The following is a 20,148-nucleotide window of genomic DNA, read 5'->3' as shown; positions in this document are numbered from 1 at the left end:
ATCAGTGGGGTCAGAGATCTTTTTACGTTGCGGCCGCAAGTGTATGCAACAGCTTACCAGCAACAGTTAAATGCTCAACTAGTCTAAACAGTTTCAAGACCAACCTAAAGACGTCGCTATTCGCTGATGTTCTCGCACGTTGTTAATGCACAAAGCGCCATGAGCGCCACATGGGTGGAGGATACCGGCGCTATATAAGTTTTCATTTATTATTATATTAACCGCTCGGCCACTCACTCACTCAAAATGGCCGCCAGTTTTGTATAAAATGTGGATAAAATCAGATCTAAATAAGGTAGATACACAATCTTGGTGTCTAAACACATGTACTTCAGACACGGAATCCACTAGGCCTTGTTGACACTTCAGTTTTTGCCTCGTATTAAAATGGCAGCCATTTTTCAAAATGGCCACCATTTTTATATAAAATGTGGATAAAATCAGATCTAAATATTGGTAGATACACAATCTTGGTGTCTAAACACATGTACTTCAGACACGGAATCCATTAGGCCTTGTTGACACTTCAGTTTTTGCCTCGTATTAAAATGGCCACCATTTTTCAAAATGGCCGCCATTTTTATATAAAATGTGGATAAAATCAGATCTAAATAAAGGTAGATAAACAATCTTGGTGTCTAAACACATGTACTTCAGACACGGAATCCATTAGGCCTTGTTGACACTTCAGTTTTTGCCTCGTATTGCTGTTTAATGTAATCAGTTCTCAAGATAACTTCTAACAAATTTGTATTTTTAACACAATTAATGCTCAGAATTAATTTTGAAAAATGGCCGCTAATTTTATAGAAATGTGCATAAAATCGGATCTAAATAAGGTATATGCACGATCTTGGTGTCTAAACACATGTTTTTTTCAGGCAAGGAATCCATTAAATCTATAATAAATAAATTTAAATAGTTTAATTAATTAATTTAATTTTTTAAATTAAATGCACAGTAGCTAACATTTTTCAAAATGGTTACCTAATTTATCTGTTCATGAAATCGCAAATCTGGAGGCAAAAAATTAAGTGTCAACAGGGATTAGAGTGATCAGAAGGGTTTAATTAGGATATCTGGCTATGTTGACAGCCTCTAACATTTCACCGATCCCCCTAACTTGATTTCTAAGCATCTAGATTTTTGTCCTAGACTAAAAAATAAAGTTAGGCAAATAAGAATAAACTATTATTATTACAATAACTGTAAACATAATTCTTTTGAGTGTTTGTTTATTTACATATATCATTGATCCCTTCAGTACGCCCTAGATTATTTACTCAAAAGTCTTTGAACCTTCCTATTCATGGAGGACCTCCATGCCCTATTCAACCTTGTTTGACAATTTTGGATGACATTAGGGTATGTTTTGGGAGATTTCTTTCTCTTTGCCTCTTGCCATCGGACGTGCTGGACACTCCAACTTTAATTAAATTTCAACTTTATATACTTTTACATTTCGAACAACGTTGAGTTCGAGAACCTATTTGAAAGTACTGAAAGACATATATATTATATACGGTATACTAAAAGAGTACTAAGTTTAAAGTACAATTCAAGTTAAAGAAGATTGTGATATTTACACGTTGTACAGTTTGTACACTTAAAGTTTTGAAGTTATTTTTATTACACTCAATGAGGATATTGGCTCTCTATTTTAGGTGAGTGATACCTGATGCCTGATCTAATACCTTTTAATTAAGTTTTGTATTGAATTGTTTTAGTTGTTTTAGTATTTAGACTGTACTGTGTGATTTACTAGTTTATCTTTTAATTTTCCATTGTGCTATTACAATGGTAGTATTGTTGCTTGAGTGCAATCAAGCAAGAGGAGATTATTTAGGAAAAAGATAAATGACCCTATGGATGGATAGTATATGTTAGAAAGATTTATACTTTTGCTGTTGTAGTTTAGTTTTATTATTACCCCTTATTGTTATTTTGTTAAGCACTGGAAGGTTCCATGATTTGTAGCTACAGTATTGCATGAATGCAGTCGAGATAATTAGTTTAACCAATTATGTAACAGATAACCCATTTTGTAAGAAATGAATGATATTTAATTTTATTGTACTGTACTACTCTATTAGTGCTAAGCATACAGTGTTTAAGTCTGTTTAAGGTATAGTGAACGCTTACCATATTGTATATTATATGTTGCTCTCTATTTTAGTTGGAAAAACTAGAATCTTACTTGTAATGTTTATCACTCTTCCATATTATACTTCATTCACATCGTCCATGTTGCACACGCTTTTTCTACATAGAGGGCAGCAACTACATTATTACATTTCCTCCTTACTTTAGATAAGTTCTACAACTATCAAATACAACACTGAATATTAACTAACATTTTAACTATTAACTTTTATCATATTGACTAGCTTATTTTAATTATTAATATTCTGATTGTTATGCTTCTTATTAATGTATATATTTTTTTTTTATAAGTACAGTAATTCTCAATCAATTGCATGTGTCAATAAATCAAGATATATTATTGTTTACTAATTAAATTCTCAGAAATGTTCCAATTGTCTTTTACTGTTTATCAATGTCTCTTGTCACAAATATAATCAATGTTCTATATCCAATAATTCGAAATCAATAACTTTGCTCAAAATCAAATTTAAATGTTCAACAAAATGTGAATCAACTCAACAATGTTCATATCCTTTGTTTCCATTATTTTCAAACTTATTGGTCCAACACAAAATCATTATATCTTGCGGGCATTCGTCGATTCCTTTGTGGTCGTCTTGGTTCTTGTTGATCATTTACATCTTGGGGTCTTTCTACTATATCATCATCGACGTCTGACTCATAATCATTAAAAATGTTTATTTTCTTGAAATGAGAAATGTTCCTTCTAATTTTGACACCATTCCTGTCTGCAATTATAGCATTTCCTTTTCTCCAACTTACAATATACGGATCTGGGTCAAACGGGGTTGTTAACATATTCACTTTGTCTCCAACTTTCAAATCGCTTTCTTTTGTATGCAAATACATATCTCCGCTATCTTTCATTTTCTTCTTCTGTTCTTTATCTTTGTTTGCAACTTCTACATCATTCTCGTCTACTTTAGTCAGTGATGGAAAACATATTTTTATTTTTCTTCCATATACTAGTTCAGCTGGACTTTTTCCTGTGGTTGAATGTGGGGTTGCTCGATACTGCCTGAGGAATTCATATAATGCTTGATGCGGATTTCTTCCCTCAACACTTGCAGTTTGAAGAACTTTGGTTAATGTCCCATTGAATCTTTCAACTTCCCCATTTGATATCGGCCATAATGGAGTCGTTCTTCGATGTTTAAACCCTTAGTATGTTGCAAATTGCTCGAACTCATGACTGTTAAATGGAGGTCCATTATCTGACAATACTATATTAGTATGGTCTTGCGAATATCGCATCTAATTTCGGAATAGTTGCTTTCGCTGATGTCGACTTAACTATCTCGACTTCTGGAAATCTGCTATACATATCATATACAACAAGCAATTATTTTCCATTTGGCATTGGTCCTTTAAAATCAACTGCCACTTCAGTTCATGGTAATGTTGGTAATTCTGTCATCTTCAATGGTTCTGGTTTCTCTGCATTCGTAGATACAGTCGCTTGACATGCTAGGCATTTTCTAACCTGTCGTTCTAACATTTTATCTATTCCAGGGAACCACACTTTTTCACGTATCAATGCTTTAGTCTTTACGATCCCTTGGTGTCCTACATGAGCCAATTCTACAGCTTTTCCTCTCAATGTCTCTGGTAAAACTATCTGATATCTTCGTAATATGATTTTGTCTATTACTGCTATTTCATCTTTCACATTTTTAAATGGTTCCAACAAAGGATGTTTCCAATCTTTATCCTTTCCACTTTCAACAGCTTTCCTCAACTTCTTGAATGTTTCATCACGATCACTCTCTATTTCAATTTCTTGTTTGGTCATTGCCTTTGGAACACTGTTCTGTACAACATAGTTTACATAACTTCCTATCATATTAAGATCTTGACTAACTTCTGTCTGTGTATCTGTTGAAGTAGGATATCTGCTCAAGTAATCTGCAGGGTTGTCAATACCTGGTCTATAGATCACTTCACAATCATATGGCATTAAGATTCCTAGTAATGGCTTGTGATCCGTTGTTATCTTGAACTTTGCACCATATACTTACAAATGGAAATGTTCAGCACCGTATACAACAGCTAACATTTCCCTCTCGGTTTGTGAGTATCTCGTTTCAACATCGGATAATGCTCTGCTTCCATATCCTATCACTTTACCATCTTGGCACATAATAGCTGACAGGCCTACAGGGCTTGCATCTACTAGAATATTTGTTCTCTTGTTAATGTCAAAGTAAGTTATTACATCAGAACTAATTAAAGCTTTCTTTAGATCTTTAAATGATTGTTCTTCAACACTTGTCCATTTCCATTGGCTATTTTTATGAGTAAGCTTTCGCAATGGTGTTGTAATCGAAGCGTAATTGTAGATGAACCGTGACAAGTACTGAGCCATACCTAACAAGGACTTTACTTCACTTGCCGACTGTGGTCGTGGAGCATTCTTGAGACTTTCTATCTTCTGTGTATCAGCAGCTAATCCGTCACTACTGAATGTATGTCCGTAAAACTTAACCTTTGGTCATGTTCTTGTTTTGTCCTTCCAAAAATAATTATGTCGTCAGATATGTTTCTGCATCCATTTAACCCGATCAATAAATTTCTTACTGCAGCTGCAAATAATTCAGGGGCAGAATTCACGCCAAACATCAACCGTTTGTAACGAAACAAACCAACGTGTGTGCTAAACGTTGTAATATATCTGCTTTCAGGATGGAGTGAAATTTGATGATATCCAGATGACAAATCTAATGTGCTAAACACTGATGCACCATTCAAATCAGATACAATTTCATCTAACGTTGGTATTGGGTGTTTTTCTCTCTTGGTTCGCTTCACGCATATCAACGCATAAACGAACTCCATTTTTCTTCGGTACCACAACGATTGGACTGACCCACGGTGTTGGTCCTTCAATTTTCTCTATGATGTCAAGTTCTAATAATCGCTTCAGCTTTCGATCAACATCAGCACAAACATGAAATGGTATTCTCCTGTGTTTTTGTTCCTTTGTTGGTACTGTTGTGTCGATGTGTAACTTGATCTCTACATCTTTGATTTTACCAATACCACTAAAAAGTTCTGGGTAGTCATTGATACATTGAGGAACACTATCTTCACTCTTACCAATTTAAATGGTTCCAACAAAGGATGTTTCCAATCTTTATCCTTTCCACTTTCAACAGCTTTCCTCAACTTCTTGAATGTTTCATCACGATCACTCTCTATTTCAATTTCTTGTTTGGTCATTGCCTTTGGAACACTGTTCTGTACAACATAGTTTACATAACTTCCTATCATATTAAGATCTTGACTAACTTCTGTCTGTGTATCTGTTGAAGTAGGATATCTGCTCAAGTAATCTGCAGGGTTGTCAATACCTGGTCTATAGATCACTTCACAATCATATGGCATTAAGATTCCTAGTAATGGCTTGTGATCCGTTGTTATCTTGAACTTTGCACCATATACTTACAAATGGAAATGTTCAGCACCGTATACAACAGCTAACATTTCCCTCTCGGTTTGTGAGTATCTCGTTTCAACATCGGATAATGCTCTGCTTCCATATCCTATCACTTTACCATCTTGGCACATAATAGCTGACAGGCCTACAGGGCTTGCATCTACTAGAATATTTGTTCTCTTGTTAATGTCAAAGTAAGTTATTACATCAGAACTAATTAAAGCTTTCTTTAGATCTTTAAATGATTGTTCTTCAACACTTGTCCATTTCCATTGGCTATTTTTATGAGTAAGCTTTCGCAATGGTGTTGTAATCGAAGCGTAATTGTAGATGAACCGTGACAAGTACTGAGCCATACCTAACAAGGACTTTACTTCACTTGCCGACTGTGGTCGTGGAGCATTCTTGAGACTTTCTATCTTCTGTGTATCAGCAGCTAATCCGTCACTACTGAATGTATGTCCGTAAAACTTAACCTTTGGTCATGTTCTTGTTTTGTCCTTCCAAAAATAATTATGTCGTCAGATATGTTTCTGCATCCATTTAACCCGATCAATAAATTTCTTACTGCAGCTGCAAATAATTCAGGGGCAGAATTCACGCCAAACATCAACCGTTTGTAACGAAACAAATCAACGTGTGTGCTAAACGTTGTAATATATCTGCTTTCAGGATGGAGTGAAATTTGATGATATCCAGATGACAAATCTAATGTACTAAACACTGATGCACCATTCAAATCAGATACAATTTCATCTAACGTTGGTATTGGGTGTTTTTCTCTCTTGGTTCGCTTCACGCATATCAACGCATAAACGAACTCCATTTTTCTTCGGTACCACAACGATTGGACTGACCCACGGTGTTGGTCCTTCAATTTTCTCTATGATGTCAAGTTCTAATAATTGCTTCAGCTTTCGATCAACATCAGCACAAACATGAAATGGTATTCTCCTGTGTTTTTGTTCCTTTGTTGGTACTGTTGTGTCGATGTGTAACTTGATCTCTACATCTTTGATTTTACCAATACCACTAAAAAGTTCTGGGTAGTCATTGATACATTGAGGAACACTATCTTCACTCTTACCAATTCCACACGCTAGTTTGACAAGCTCTAGTTCTTGAGATGTTTTCCATGATAACAAATTTCCTGTATTACCATGTACTATATAAAACTCAGTCTCTATACACTTCTGTGTGGATTCAATGGATATTTTGAGTTTAACAACTCCTACTACTTTCAGTGGATTTGCTTTTCCATATGCAAAGATTTCTGTTTTGTGTTTGTCAATTTTTGGCTTGGGTACTATCTTATCAAATGAAACACTATCCATCACGTTCATTGACGCTCCTGTGTCTACAAGTGCTCGCATCTGTACCTTGTTATTACAGTGGACTATCATATCACATGTTGGTAACTTATTTGATGGTCCTGGGAGAACAAAAGCATATTCTGGATCTGTTGCATGAATCTGTATAACCTGTTGCACCACTACTGCACACCTGTTCTTCCACTCTGCTAACTTGTTGTTTGCCTTTCGTGAAACAAACTCGGGCATAATGATCTTGTTTACCACATGAATTACAAATTTTACCTTTTGCTGGACACTCAGCCTCATGTGGGTATGCCAAACCGCATTTTCTACATGCTGATGATTTTCCTGCTGGTTTTGACTTTTGTTTGTAAGTAGATTTATTATACTGACTTTGATTCTTTGTACCATTATATTTCTTTGGACGGCTACGATTTGTAAACTTCATCGCATTCACAGATTCTGTTGTCGCATTTACAGCTGATTGGGATCAGACCGTGCCAAATCAAGAATTTGTGTCAATGTTCTTTCCTTTTCTAGGATACGCCTTCTAAATCGGCTGTCTTTGCATCCTGAAATTATCTGTGTTTTAATTTCTCTGGTAATGTCATTGAAATTACACTTAACAGCCTGTAGACGCAGTCTACTACAGTACTGGTCAATTTTCTCACTAGACTCCTGATTCCTTCTCCGAAAAATTATCGTTTCATAATCAATGTTACCTTTTGGGGTTAAATGTGTTGTCAAGGCTTCTTTGGCCTGTGTGTAAGTACCACCATCACCACCAGTATCTTCATCTGGCAGGGTGTCAAATTCATCTTGTAACTCTAACCCTCCATAGAATAACAACAGTCCACCTCGTCGCTCTGCTGGCGAGATCGGCGTGCACATCAAATGCAGGCAGGCTATAGGCATATTACTATTCGCAGTAGCCATGGTGGTTATTCAAACGATATTTAACTAAGACGGTATAGTTACGATTCTCATTTATCTAATTTATCTATCCTCATTTATTCACGTTTATCCTCGTCGCCAAATTGTAATGTTTATCACTCTTCCATATTATACTTTATTCACATCGTCCATGTTGCACACACTTTTTCTACATAGAGGGCAGCAACTACATTACATTACTGAAGATATAAATAAGAAATCCAACTGCAGGCGTGGAAACACTGGATATCGAAAAATCATAGACAGATTGGAAGAAGACAGCGTTGGAAGCGATAATGCAAATTTTGCTTAAAACCAAGTCAACTTTAAAATATTTAAACGGCGCCTTGGGGGTTTCTAAGTCAATACCGGTTTTAGTTTTATGTAAATCTTGATTATTGATTTAAGTTTTGTTTTATTGTTTGTGGTCTTTTATAGTGACCAAACATTTATTTATACTAACTTTTACTCAATAAATAGTTTCTCCAAATTTAGATTGTTTTGATGTACTTTGATTAGTTTGTCTCCAAGATATTTGTTTATTTAAAAGATAAGTATTGATTGAGGGAGACTAAACCTGGGTTACATATGGTTCCACATGCCATGTGCTTTTTTCTCTAAGATATATTTATTATAAGTGCCAAAAACACGTTTTTTTTTCTCGATATGAGGCCTTTATTATTCAAATTTTGTAAAGAAAAAGCACACATACCATAAAAAATATCAATGTATTTCATTTTTGGAACAAAATATTCTGTGAGGCTCAACTACAAAACCACCATTTTGTGATATGATGTCATCGTAAGCTAATCAAAGCTGAGCTTTCTCGTGATTGGCATTTCTCACGGTTGATTTGATTGGTGGATGCGAATCAACCGCAGCGGAATGTTTTCTCTCGCGCATGTACCATGAATCTCTCTGATCGTTACTACACAAAGTTTAGTAATGAATTTGTCCGAATTCCGTTAAGTAAACAACTTTATATATTTTATAAGCATTTAATAACATGTTTTATTGATATTTCCAATGGTGATATATAAAATAAATTACTAATAAACGTAATTATATGTAATTATTTTAATCAAAAATGGCGTAGTTATTACTGAATTGTCGATTGAGGCCTCAAATTGTTTTACTTCTTTCGTGGCTAAAAACGATCATTTTCGGCGATGTTTTAGACCCTATAATTCGAAAACTACAAGTCAGATTTTCCTAATTCTTTCTTTATTGTAATATGAATACAACATACTAACAGATAATGTTGGTTTCATTTTAATTTTGCATCGTTATCCCATATAATTTTGTTTATTTTATTTATTTCATTTATATGTAATTTACTTTCTATGGACCAGAGTTTCCGAAATAAAAGATTGAATGAATGAATGAATAAGACAATATGATTATGCAATCCTAGAACATATATTGATCAGGTGTATGTACAGATAATGACAATAATTTTGTCGGCAAATTAGCAATTCCCGCCCCCCCCCCCCCCCAACTTCAAAATCCTGGATACGCCACTGTTTTTTAGACCACTTTATTTATGTTTTTTAAATTACCCATCAAACCTTTTAGAATCCCCGTCGAACTTTCCAGATAAAGAATCATTGTACACTTCCGATAAAGTCGCCTTATGATTTAACAAGTTTGTATTTCGGGCTGAATCGTCCCGCTACCATTTAAGATTATTTTCAAACATCTTAATTACTACTACTAAGGTTAAGGAACCGACTGAAACTGCTTAGATTACCGCCACCTTTAAAAACTGGGACGATGTTAGCAATTTCCCAACCCATGGAAACCGCACCAAGGCAAAGGACATGATTGAATACCTTACACAAGCTAGGTTCAAATAATTATTGATTATTACCTCCACAGATAGATATGATTGATTGAGTAATCCAGGCAAGGATTTCAATTCTGGACCAATTTTTATTACTATTTTCAGACCTTCTTCAAGAGTTATAATTTGTAATTTTAAACATAATTTGATTTAATGTATGTGGTCATTTTCCAGATTCCAAAACGCCCTCAATGGGTAAAAAATACGCTGCAAATTTGGACACCAAGTTAAAAAATGTTCCTTAAGGTATCAATAAACACATGAAAGCAAAAATTCAAATTTGGCACAAAATATGAAGTAGAGGGAAAAAAGGGACAAATGCTGCCTGACTCCTTAAGACACAAAAAATAAAAAAATATATATTTTCAGCAGAAATATTGTGTAACAAAAAATATATTCTAAAACTTAGACCTGATGAAATTTGAAGTTTGAAATTTATAATAAGAAGCTAAAAATAAAATAATTATTGAGTACATACTTTGGTAAAGTAACATGGATGGTTGTGCCTTGAATTTTAGTGTTGAGGTTCAATCCACTATCTTGAATAGCACTTGCAGATTCCTTAACATGCTATGAATTAGAAAAGTATATACAGTATATTAAGTGTATGTAGAGCTAGATTAAGATGTGAAGTAAGGTTACTAGTATCTAGTTCCAATATTCAAATTTAATCAAAGGGACAGTCACAAATATTTAACTAGATTTAGGTTATCCTCCGCGCAAACGCCACGTGCATGTCATACGTTAGAATATTGCACACAGAAAAACGAATATGCCATTGTGCCCTCTATTTTGTGTCTAAGTATATACACTATACCGTACACATACTACAAACACTGCAGAATAGGTGAAAATAATGGGACCCACCTTTTTATTCCAATTTTTAACAAGATGACGTAAAAAAAAATGAAACACGTAGATAGCAATTTTGGAAGAGAATTATTTTAGCAACAACATTATTATTAACGTGTTGAAGAAATTTGGATACTTAGATTATAGATGCGCACTCTTTTAAATGTCATGAACTATGATGCAAAATATGAAAATACGACTTTTATAACTTAACTGGCCATATAATGACGTCACAACATCCGATGCGCAAAATTTGTACATGAATTCGTATCTACAATTCAACAGCTTCCAGAAAACATTTTAATCATGAGATCACTTTTCATTCTGAGGAGCTATAACATATTGAAATTCACTGTAATGATGAAAATAAGTGACCCAATTTATTCACGGTTTTGAACATGATGACGTCAACATTTTAAAAATTGTACATCATGCAAAAGATAATTGATTAACCTTGACAATATCAAAATCTGGGGGAAAACGAATAAGTGGAGATGCCCTCTATTAAATGTGATGAGCTATGACGAAAGAGAAAAAATCCTATATTTTATATGTGATGTCGTCACAATGTCCGGTTAGCCGTATTGATGAATGATCCAATAACTTCCAGAATATTTATTTTTATTTTATTTTATTCCTTTCAGTAAAAACAATACAAACATAACATAAAACGTGAAAGTGGAGCACTCAGGAGAGACAAAAGCTGTCAAAGACTACTATTGCCAAAGGGCGTGCCTCTCCAAGTCCAACATACAGATATGCACTAAAAACTAATTATTATATATATATATGAATATGAATACAGGATTAAGATTACCCACTATTAATTAATCAAATCACTTTAGATTAAGTTACTACAATCATGAATTTGATTAAGGTGATTACTATAAGCTTTCTCTTAAAATAGGTCCAAGAGTTACAGACGTATGTATCTTTAGCCCCTTTCTCACAGAGCTGTGTGCCAGGAATATTGCGGGAATATACCATTACCATGCCGGCATGGCATCATGCCGACATCGACATGACCTGCTTTAGACCTAGTAATATTATTAGGGATATTCCCCGCAATGCCAGACGGGCATTCTGTGAGAACGTAACGCCGTTATATTCCAGGGTTATATTTAATTCCCCATCAAGGCTTTGACACCTTGCGCGATCAAGTGTATCACTTTGGCGCCGATTCAATTAAATTAACAATAATAATGTCGAACTGGAGGGATAATGAGATAAGAGAGCTGCTTAAAATAAGGGGACAAGAAGAAATTTCTAGCATAATCTATAGACTATAGGCCATTCATAGCTCTTTGTTTGTTGGTGCCTGACCCTTCGTCGCCTTGTAAATTGTACAGCCTTCTAAGGTGTTTTACAGATTGCCGATGACGGCTAATTAATTGCTGTACCTGAATAATATATGAACAATATACTGTACATAGCATGTATTGCATAAATATGCTATATAAAGGAAGATAATAATCTGTAACTTATAATTCACCGCCATATCGCTAGACAAAAATAATAACACTAAAGGACGCCCTCAATAATTATTTTGTCAGAGACTGTTTATTGGCCGAATATGCTCGACGCCTTTCTCACAGAAAGCTGGTATATACCGGTTATATTTCCGGCACGAAAGTCTGATGAGAATGGGTATATGCCGGTAACAATACCGGCACGACGCCAGCATAATACCGGCACAACGCCAACATAATACCGGTATATTGCAGGCACATCTGTGAGAAAGGGGCTTTTGACATCCAATGGCAAGGAATTCCAGATCCTCACAAATCTAGGAGGAATGCTAAATTTACCCGAATCAGTACTTGTTTTTTTTTTAAAAATTAACATATTTTCAACATGACGAGAGCTCTGTTGGATATTGTCAAGTATAATTGAACTATTGGAACACATGTAAAATAATAAACGACATATAACATATAAATAGTAAAATAATCCCGCTTAGCAGCAGTTATACACATTTTAAGGACGATGAGCCTGTTCTCATATGAGTCTTCTTGCCTTTTCTGATTTAAAATGAAACGGGTGGCACGACGTTGGATTAATTCTATTTGTTTTATATTTTCTTTACGGTATGGATACCAGATGAAATAAAATATAAAATAATAAAAATAAACTTCACCGTTTAGTTTACAGTAGAAACTATGATTGTTTAAAAAAAGACATAATTTTCACGAATTAAAAACGCGCAAAACTTGTCCAATTCGACGAGCTACTATGACGTGATTTTAAGTCGAAATTGTTTTAAAAGTTGGTAAAACTACTAGAAAAGGCTGAAAAAACCTAAATAATGGGAAAAAAATATGTCTTTCAACCCTACATGCGCACCGAGCGCAACAATTCTTCCATTTTCCATGAAGGATGCCCTCACAACTGATCTTGACCTGTTCCTTTTAAATCATATGCCACAAAATGTTTCTTCTCAATAGTTCCTGGCAAAATCAAAATTGGTTGTCGGCGACATAATTTCATAAACTTAATTGTAGGAGGTGGATCAATTGTGTATCCTATCATCCGTCACGGTATGATGGAACTTCCTTTTTGAACACACAAAGCATTGGAATGTTATCGTTGTGTCTGAACACCTTGACTTTTAATGCCACCGATTATCGTGCACCTTGCTTTAGATGACAAACCGAACACCATGAGTTTGAACATACCCTGAGATATGATTAATTAAATGTGTGAGGTATAAACTTTATTGACTTTCTGGTTCTAAAAAATAATAATACCTTACCTTGGAATGCATGATGACATCAACCAAGTGAGCAGACCTAAATGAAATACAACCAAGTTGATTGAGAGGAAATTTTCCATCACTAGTATTGACCATAATATTATCCAAAGCACCTAGAAAATGAAGAAAATATTTTATCAATGTTTTACCTTTGAATTAGACTTGCCCCAAAGTCTGTATTGTCTTTTTTATTTATTTGTTTTTATTGCGACCGCGATTTTTGTCTGAAAATACCAAGTCTGTATTGTCTTTTTTATTTATTTGTTTTTATTGCGACCGCGATTTTTGTCTGAAAATACAGACTTGTGAAACGTGTATAGAAATCGATTTGTAGACCGCAAACATCCGATAAGAATGACGTAGGTGATCATATCGTATTTGGCTATATGGGGCAGGCGGTATGTAAATATGGATTTCGAATCAACCAATGATCATTTTGTTTCAAAATGAAATCGAGTACGTACAGTGCTGAATGTACGGTCGAGACTGTTGAAATATAAAATCGTGTTGCCAAGTTGTTTTGTTTATTAATTGTTTAGTCCTTAGCCTAGGCATGGAGGTATAAAAATAGAAAAAAATATATTTTTATACCTCCATGGCCTAGACCTCCTTCGTAGGTCCTACTCAACAACTACCTGTTCATCAGAGCAAGTCAACCAGCTTGTACCTGCTCTCCCATAGTTGTGTACAAAATACCAAATTTAAAGCCAAGGAAACATGATCTTGCTAGGCCTAGGTTTGGTGTGGCTACTAACTTTTGGCAGCCTTCGAGAAGCCCCTTATCAGGGTTTTGGCTCACTCACAGATGTAAACAAAGTGGGCCTAGCCAATTTCCAATCCAGCCAATTACGAAATAGGTATGGAGCTCCCTGTATGTACTATACCAATCACACCGCTACATTTAATGGAACATTAATTACGGCAGGAGACATAGAGACAAATCCTGGTCCTGTCAAGAATCCTTGTGCAGTTTGTGAACGCCCTGTGGCAAGAAACCATCGCTATGTTCAATGTACTGATTGTCTTAAGGACTGTCATTTGAAATGCGGACGAATTGATCTAAAGCAAAATTGTTCTCTAAATTGGATATGCCCACGCTGCCTAATCCTTCAAATTTCTCCATATATTATGGATACGGAGATTATCGACTCTGTCAACATTAACGTACCAAGACCAGAAAATATTAATGACACTGTTGATCTTGCAGTTTTCAAAAACAAAGGGCTACATTTGATTCATCTTAATGCTAGATCCCTTCTGCCCAAACTTTCTGAGCTCAAACTAATTGCAATCAATACCAAGGCAGACGTTATTTGTGTCACTGAGACATGGCTACATACGTCAATCACAGACGACGAAATAAGAATGAATGGTTACAGCTCTGTCAGATGTGACAGAAAATCAGATGCTCATGGTGGAACTTTAATTTATATAAAAGATAGCCTTGCTTTTAATGAAGTGCCTGTAACAGCAATCAGCAATCTGGAAACGGTATGGATTGACATAATTTTACCTAAGTCTAAACCTATTCTAATAGGGTGTGTCTATCGACCACCGAATCAGCATTGCTTCATCGAGGATTTCAACACCCTAATTGGAGGCAATGAAAAAGAGACCATTATATTAGGTGATTTTAATATCAACGTTCTCGATCGAAAGAATCCCCTGACAAAACAGTATGAAGAGTTGCTGAATAATCATGGCATAGACCAATTAATTAAAGAACCATCCAGAATTACGTCAACATCATCAACATTGATAGACCACATATTGTGTAACAACAAGGACACAATTACTCATAGTGGTATACTCAAATACGGTCTTAGTGACCACTTCATCACCTTTTGTATTAGAAAAAAGTCTCGTGCTAAATTAAACGAACATAAATATGCCGAGTTTCGGTCTTTAAAAAATTATACACCCGAACTACTTAATTCTGCATTATCTGAAAATATAGACTGGTCTAACGTGTATAACTCAAACGATGTAAATATTGCTTTTAAAAATTTTCACCAGCACCTTATAACACTAATAGATAAAATAGCTCCAATGAAGCGTATCCGCATTAAATCAAGAACTGAAGAATGGATGACTGGAGACATTCTTAGTTTGCTGCGTGAACGAGACAGGCTACTAAAAAGGTTCTCTAACAACAAAACTCATTTAGATATTTATGAAGATTATGTTAAAATTAGAAATTTAGTTCAAATTAGTATTAAAAATGCTAAAGCCGATTTTATAAAAACCAAAATATTAGAAAATAAAGCTAAACCTAAGGAACTCTGGAGAACTTTAAAAAATCTAGGTTATAGTAATAAGAACATAAGTGATGCAAAGATAGTGTTAAAAAATGGAGATAGTACTATAAATGACCCTAAAGGTATTGCAACCGAATTCAACAGATTCTTTACTCACGTTGCTCAGGATCTCAGAAATAAGTTACCTCAACAAAGCAATCAATATCTACCCGGTTCTAGTTACTTTAAAACTCATTATGATAAGAAAAATATTACCAAATTTAAGCTTGATCCTGTGAGTGAAGAATTTGTTGAAAAGTATTTAAGTTCACTAAATCCTAATAAAGCCACAGGACCAGACAACATCCCTGCTCGTTTTCTAAAAGATGGAGCAACTTTCTTAAAAGGTCCCCTAACCCATATAATAAACCTTTCCCTTAAAACTGAAATTGTACCAGACCAATTTAAAATAGCAAAAGTAAAGCCGATATTTAAAAAAGGCGATCGTACTGACACAAATAACTACCGCCCTGTTAGCCTATTAAGTTGTACCTCTAAGATTCTAGAAAAGGCTGTGTATGTCCAGCTAGCCAGACACCTGGAAGATAATGATGTGATAACAGATTCTCAGTCTGGTTTCAGAGAAGGGTTTTCCACTGAAACCTGTCTTACTCATTTATTGGATCATGTGAAATCAAAAATGGCCAATGGGTTTCTTACAGGTATGGTTTTGCTGGACATTCGAAAGGCCTTCGATTCGGTCGATCACTTCATTCTTTGTGATAAACTCAGAAGAATCGGATGCGATTCAACTAAATGGTTCCGCTCTTACTTGTCTAATAGGAAACAATTTGTTGAAATTAAGGGAGGTAAATCAAAAAATATGGCTATTGCACATGGCGTCCCCCAAGGGAGCATATTGGGACCTTTGCTGTTCCTAGTGTACATAAATGATGTTGTTTCATCAGTTGAATCAAAATGTAAAGTGCTACTATATGCAGATGACTGTGCCATCTTGTATTCAGACCGAAACCCTAATACTATTTCGGCTGTACTTAGTGCTTCGTTAAATCTTTGTAATGATTGGCTTATTGATAATCGACTTACAATTCATCCAGGTAAAACTGAATGCATTCTGTTGGGAACGAAACGTCGATTAAAAAATGTCTCATTCCAACTCAATGCCCTTGAATGTGATATCAAATCAACAGAGTCTGTAAGGTATTTAGGTGTCCAGATTGACCAACAGGCTTCTGGGAATCTGATTGCCAATTCAGTAATAACTAGCGCAAATAGCCGTTTAAAATTTATGTACAGACAATCCAAATATCTTGATTTTGGTAGTCGGAAACTTCTCTCTTCAGCTCTAATTCAGCCTCTTTTTGACTATGCTTCCCCAGCATGGTATAATGACTCTTCTCAGGTTCACAAACTCAGGCTTCAGACTACTCAAAACAAAATATTCAGATTTATTACTCAATCAGATTCGAGATCTCATGTTGGTCAATCTGAGCTGAAATCAATCGGATATCTGAACGTCCCAGAAAGAGTTAAGTTCAAATGTTTATGCAATGTATATAAAATTTTTAATAATTCTGCCCCAATGTATCTAAATAGTTAAACTTTGTTCGTATTGTTGATTACCACTCTAGAAGGACACGTAGTGCCACAAATTTAAATTTTAGGATTCCAATAATTAAGGGCTCCGAACAAAAAACTTTTTATTACAACTCAATAAAAGCCTGGAACGCTATACCATTATATGTTAAAAGTAATATTTCATTAGAAAATTTTAAATTGTCACTAAAAAAGCATCTCCTCAATATTTAATTCTCATGTGCAATAAATTATAAAAAGGTTTTAGCATAATGCAGTAAATCAATAATTTTCTGTAATCTGTAAATTAAGAATAAATAATATAAATATAATAAGGGTAAAAATCAATTGTAATTTTGTTACTTTAGTGCAATAAATCAATTTTTGTATATATCTCTTATTATAAATCTTTCTTAAAACTGTAACTTAGGATTACATTTTTGATAAGTGTTAGATAAACTGTTTTTTTTAAACTTTTGTTTTTTTATGCTATTTTTTAAGGATTCTTTTGATGTAATTTGTATGTTCTTTATCAGTTCCTTGTTTTTAGGACCCAAGTGGAAATAAGTTTTTAACTTTTCATGGCATTCCTTGTAATCAAGGCCTGTGTTTCTGTGCAATTGTTTTTTCTTCTTTTTTTGCATTGTTTTTTTTGTTTTTTAACCTTGATTACTAAATAAAGAAATTCAAATTCAAAAAACTCGCACGTATGACCTGCACACCACCACCGGCACACAACAAAGCTACACCACTACACAGAACAGGACAGGGTCTGGGTGGGAATTAAATCAAATTATCTCCGCGTAATAAATGATCCATTCAATGTTTGATTTGCGGAGAAGCTAGCCTATCTTATCAAGACGAGTTTTCATGTTCTTACAGTAGGAAAAATCCCATCAAATGTTTACCAACCTACTAGGCATATAAAATAATTTCTAGCCTTCAGAAACTTTCATCAATGAACCCAAGTACACATTGTCTAAACGTAACATAGCGCATGCGCACCATCTTAGTTGTTGAGTCTTTGAAATTCTGATATATGAATATTAAAACGGTGTACGAGTGAGTAGCCAATTGCATGCAGCTGAAACTAGTCAACCGGATAATCGTATGCACCAAGAATTCTTGGTGCCAAACCACGTGACTTGTGCGTGTTTCCCCAGACGGAGTATCCAAAATCAAGTAGTATACGTATGAAACGCCATATGTGCCAAAATATTTATCTTTTTACTAATATTAAGACAAAACTCCGTCTGGAACCCAGACTACCTTTGAATGAAAGCAGAGAATAAATTTAACCAAAAAAAACCATGGGAGTTCAGGTTGGACCTCACACCAGTGGGATAGCTTAACCCAATGGGAATTTATATTATTATTAAAAGACAAAAATATTGTTTTTCTTTTTTAAATGTAGCTTTTTTTATTTTTTTAACTTCCTAAAAAAGTTGATTTTATCAATTGATCATCCAACGAACGACCAGTCTTATTCTATTAACTGTTGCTAATTGTATGTTTTTTGTTCAGAAAAAAACCCAGGGAAAATATGGCAATATTGATATATTTATTTACCCATATCTAAAAAATTGGTCAGAAAATTGTGTTTATTTAATACATTACACATTTTCAGTAATTATTGATTAATTATTAGTATTATGTATGTTTTTTGTTTTTAACCACTTATACAGTACTGTATGTACTTTTATTTCTTAGCACATCTGTAAAGAATTGTGGCTCTGCTGCAAAAGAGAAAACAATAAATTATTATTAGGGGTTATTAGTTTATAATACATCTCAAACACTTGACTACAGGTGCGTTTTAGTCGCCGGTGAATGCACTTGTGTATTTTCTCCCCCTTGGTAAATTATAGTGTCAAAAATGGCTAATCAATTTTATACACACAATTACATTTGTTTAGGCCCAAGTAATATTTCAGATAAAATGTCAGTAGGCTTTACATGTAACATCTTGATTTGCAAGATCATCATGATTTGAAGAGCAATTATTCAGGCACCCTAAATAAAAACGTACGCGTACATAGTCATGCGTGTGAAATCATGCATTAACAATTTCAAAAGCTATAAAAATTACATTTTGATCAATTTAGAGCATGAATTAGGCCATTTGCATGTTTCAAAAAATTACTGGACAAAAACTTGTTTTTGTGCGTGCGATACTTAAGAAACGTAAAAATTACAGATTTTTTAAACAAATCTACTGACCATTCTTAATACATACATTAATTGCACAAAAGTGCTGAAAATGGTAGAAAAATAAGGCATTTTTTTAATGAAAATAATTCTTTAGAATGCACGGTGACCCCCACTTTTTAAAATTTATTCTGGAAACCATTGAGTTGTAGATGTAAATTCATGTAAACATTTGACGTAAAAATTGTTGTGACGTCATCAAATGGCCACTTGAAAATCAGGTTTTTTTCCTATTTCCTCATAGCCTATCACATTCAACAGAGCGCATTTTGTTTATTTGGACCTGATTTTTCCTCAAATTTTAATATGTTCTTTCTCAATTAATTATCTTTCTCTTGAGTTGCCACCATTTTCATTTTGATGACTTCATCATACGTAAAAACTTTCACATACACCAAGATTCAAGATTCAATTTATCGTCACAGAATATAATATACATGATATTTGTTTTCCTGAACTTAGAAACATAGATACAATACAATTTAAAACAAAATCGGATGTTGTGATGTTGGCCAGTTGAGGTTAAAAAGTAGTTTTTAAATTTCTTTAGTCAAAGTTATACAAATTTAAAAGAGCGCGCTAAATTTATTATCTTTCTAAAATTGTCGCTGTATAATATAATAATACTATTTTGTGATTTGCTATCCAGGCCTAGGCTGAAGAATTTAATTAAACTTACCAGCTGCATGAGCATGTTCTACTTCTGCTTGACTAACCAAACGATTTACAGGCAAACCATTTTCTAGCATCCGTCGAACGTATAATATCTCGCACTCTTTGACTGAGATACTGTATCTGTGTCGCCATCAATC

At 34.4% G+C, this 20,148-nt stretch overlaps 1 protein-coding gene across 1 annotated transcript in view; it reads right to left on the bottom strand.

Moving 5' to 3' along the window:
• LOC140046570 (ribosome-recycling factor, mitochondrial-like) overlaps nucleotides 1–20,148 on the bottom strand; it is a 216,208-nt gene that overhangs the window by 63,046 nt on the left and 133,014 nt on the right. The window contains exons 4-5 of the mRNA XM_072091268.1: nucleotides 13,296–13,408; nucleotides 10,170–10,261 (exon numbers count right to left, since the gene is read on the bottom strand). Coding sequence (XP_071947369.1) covers nucleotides 10,170–10,261; nucleotides 13,296–13,408 — 205 coding nt within the window. The remainder of the gene's footprint in view (nucleotides 1–10,169; nucleotides 10,262–13,295; nucleotides 13,409–20,148) is intronic.

Source organism: Antedon mediterranea, chromosome 4 (genome assembly GCF_964355755.1).
Source record: "Antedon mediterranea chromosome 4, ecAntMedi1.1, whole genome shotgun sequence".
Classification (NCBI taxonomy): domain Eukaryota; kingdom Metazoa; phylum Echinodermata; class Crinoidea; order Comatulida; family Antedonidae; genus Antedon; species Antedon mediterranea.
This window is presented reverse-complemented; position numbering and strand designations above follow the sequence as displayed.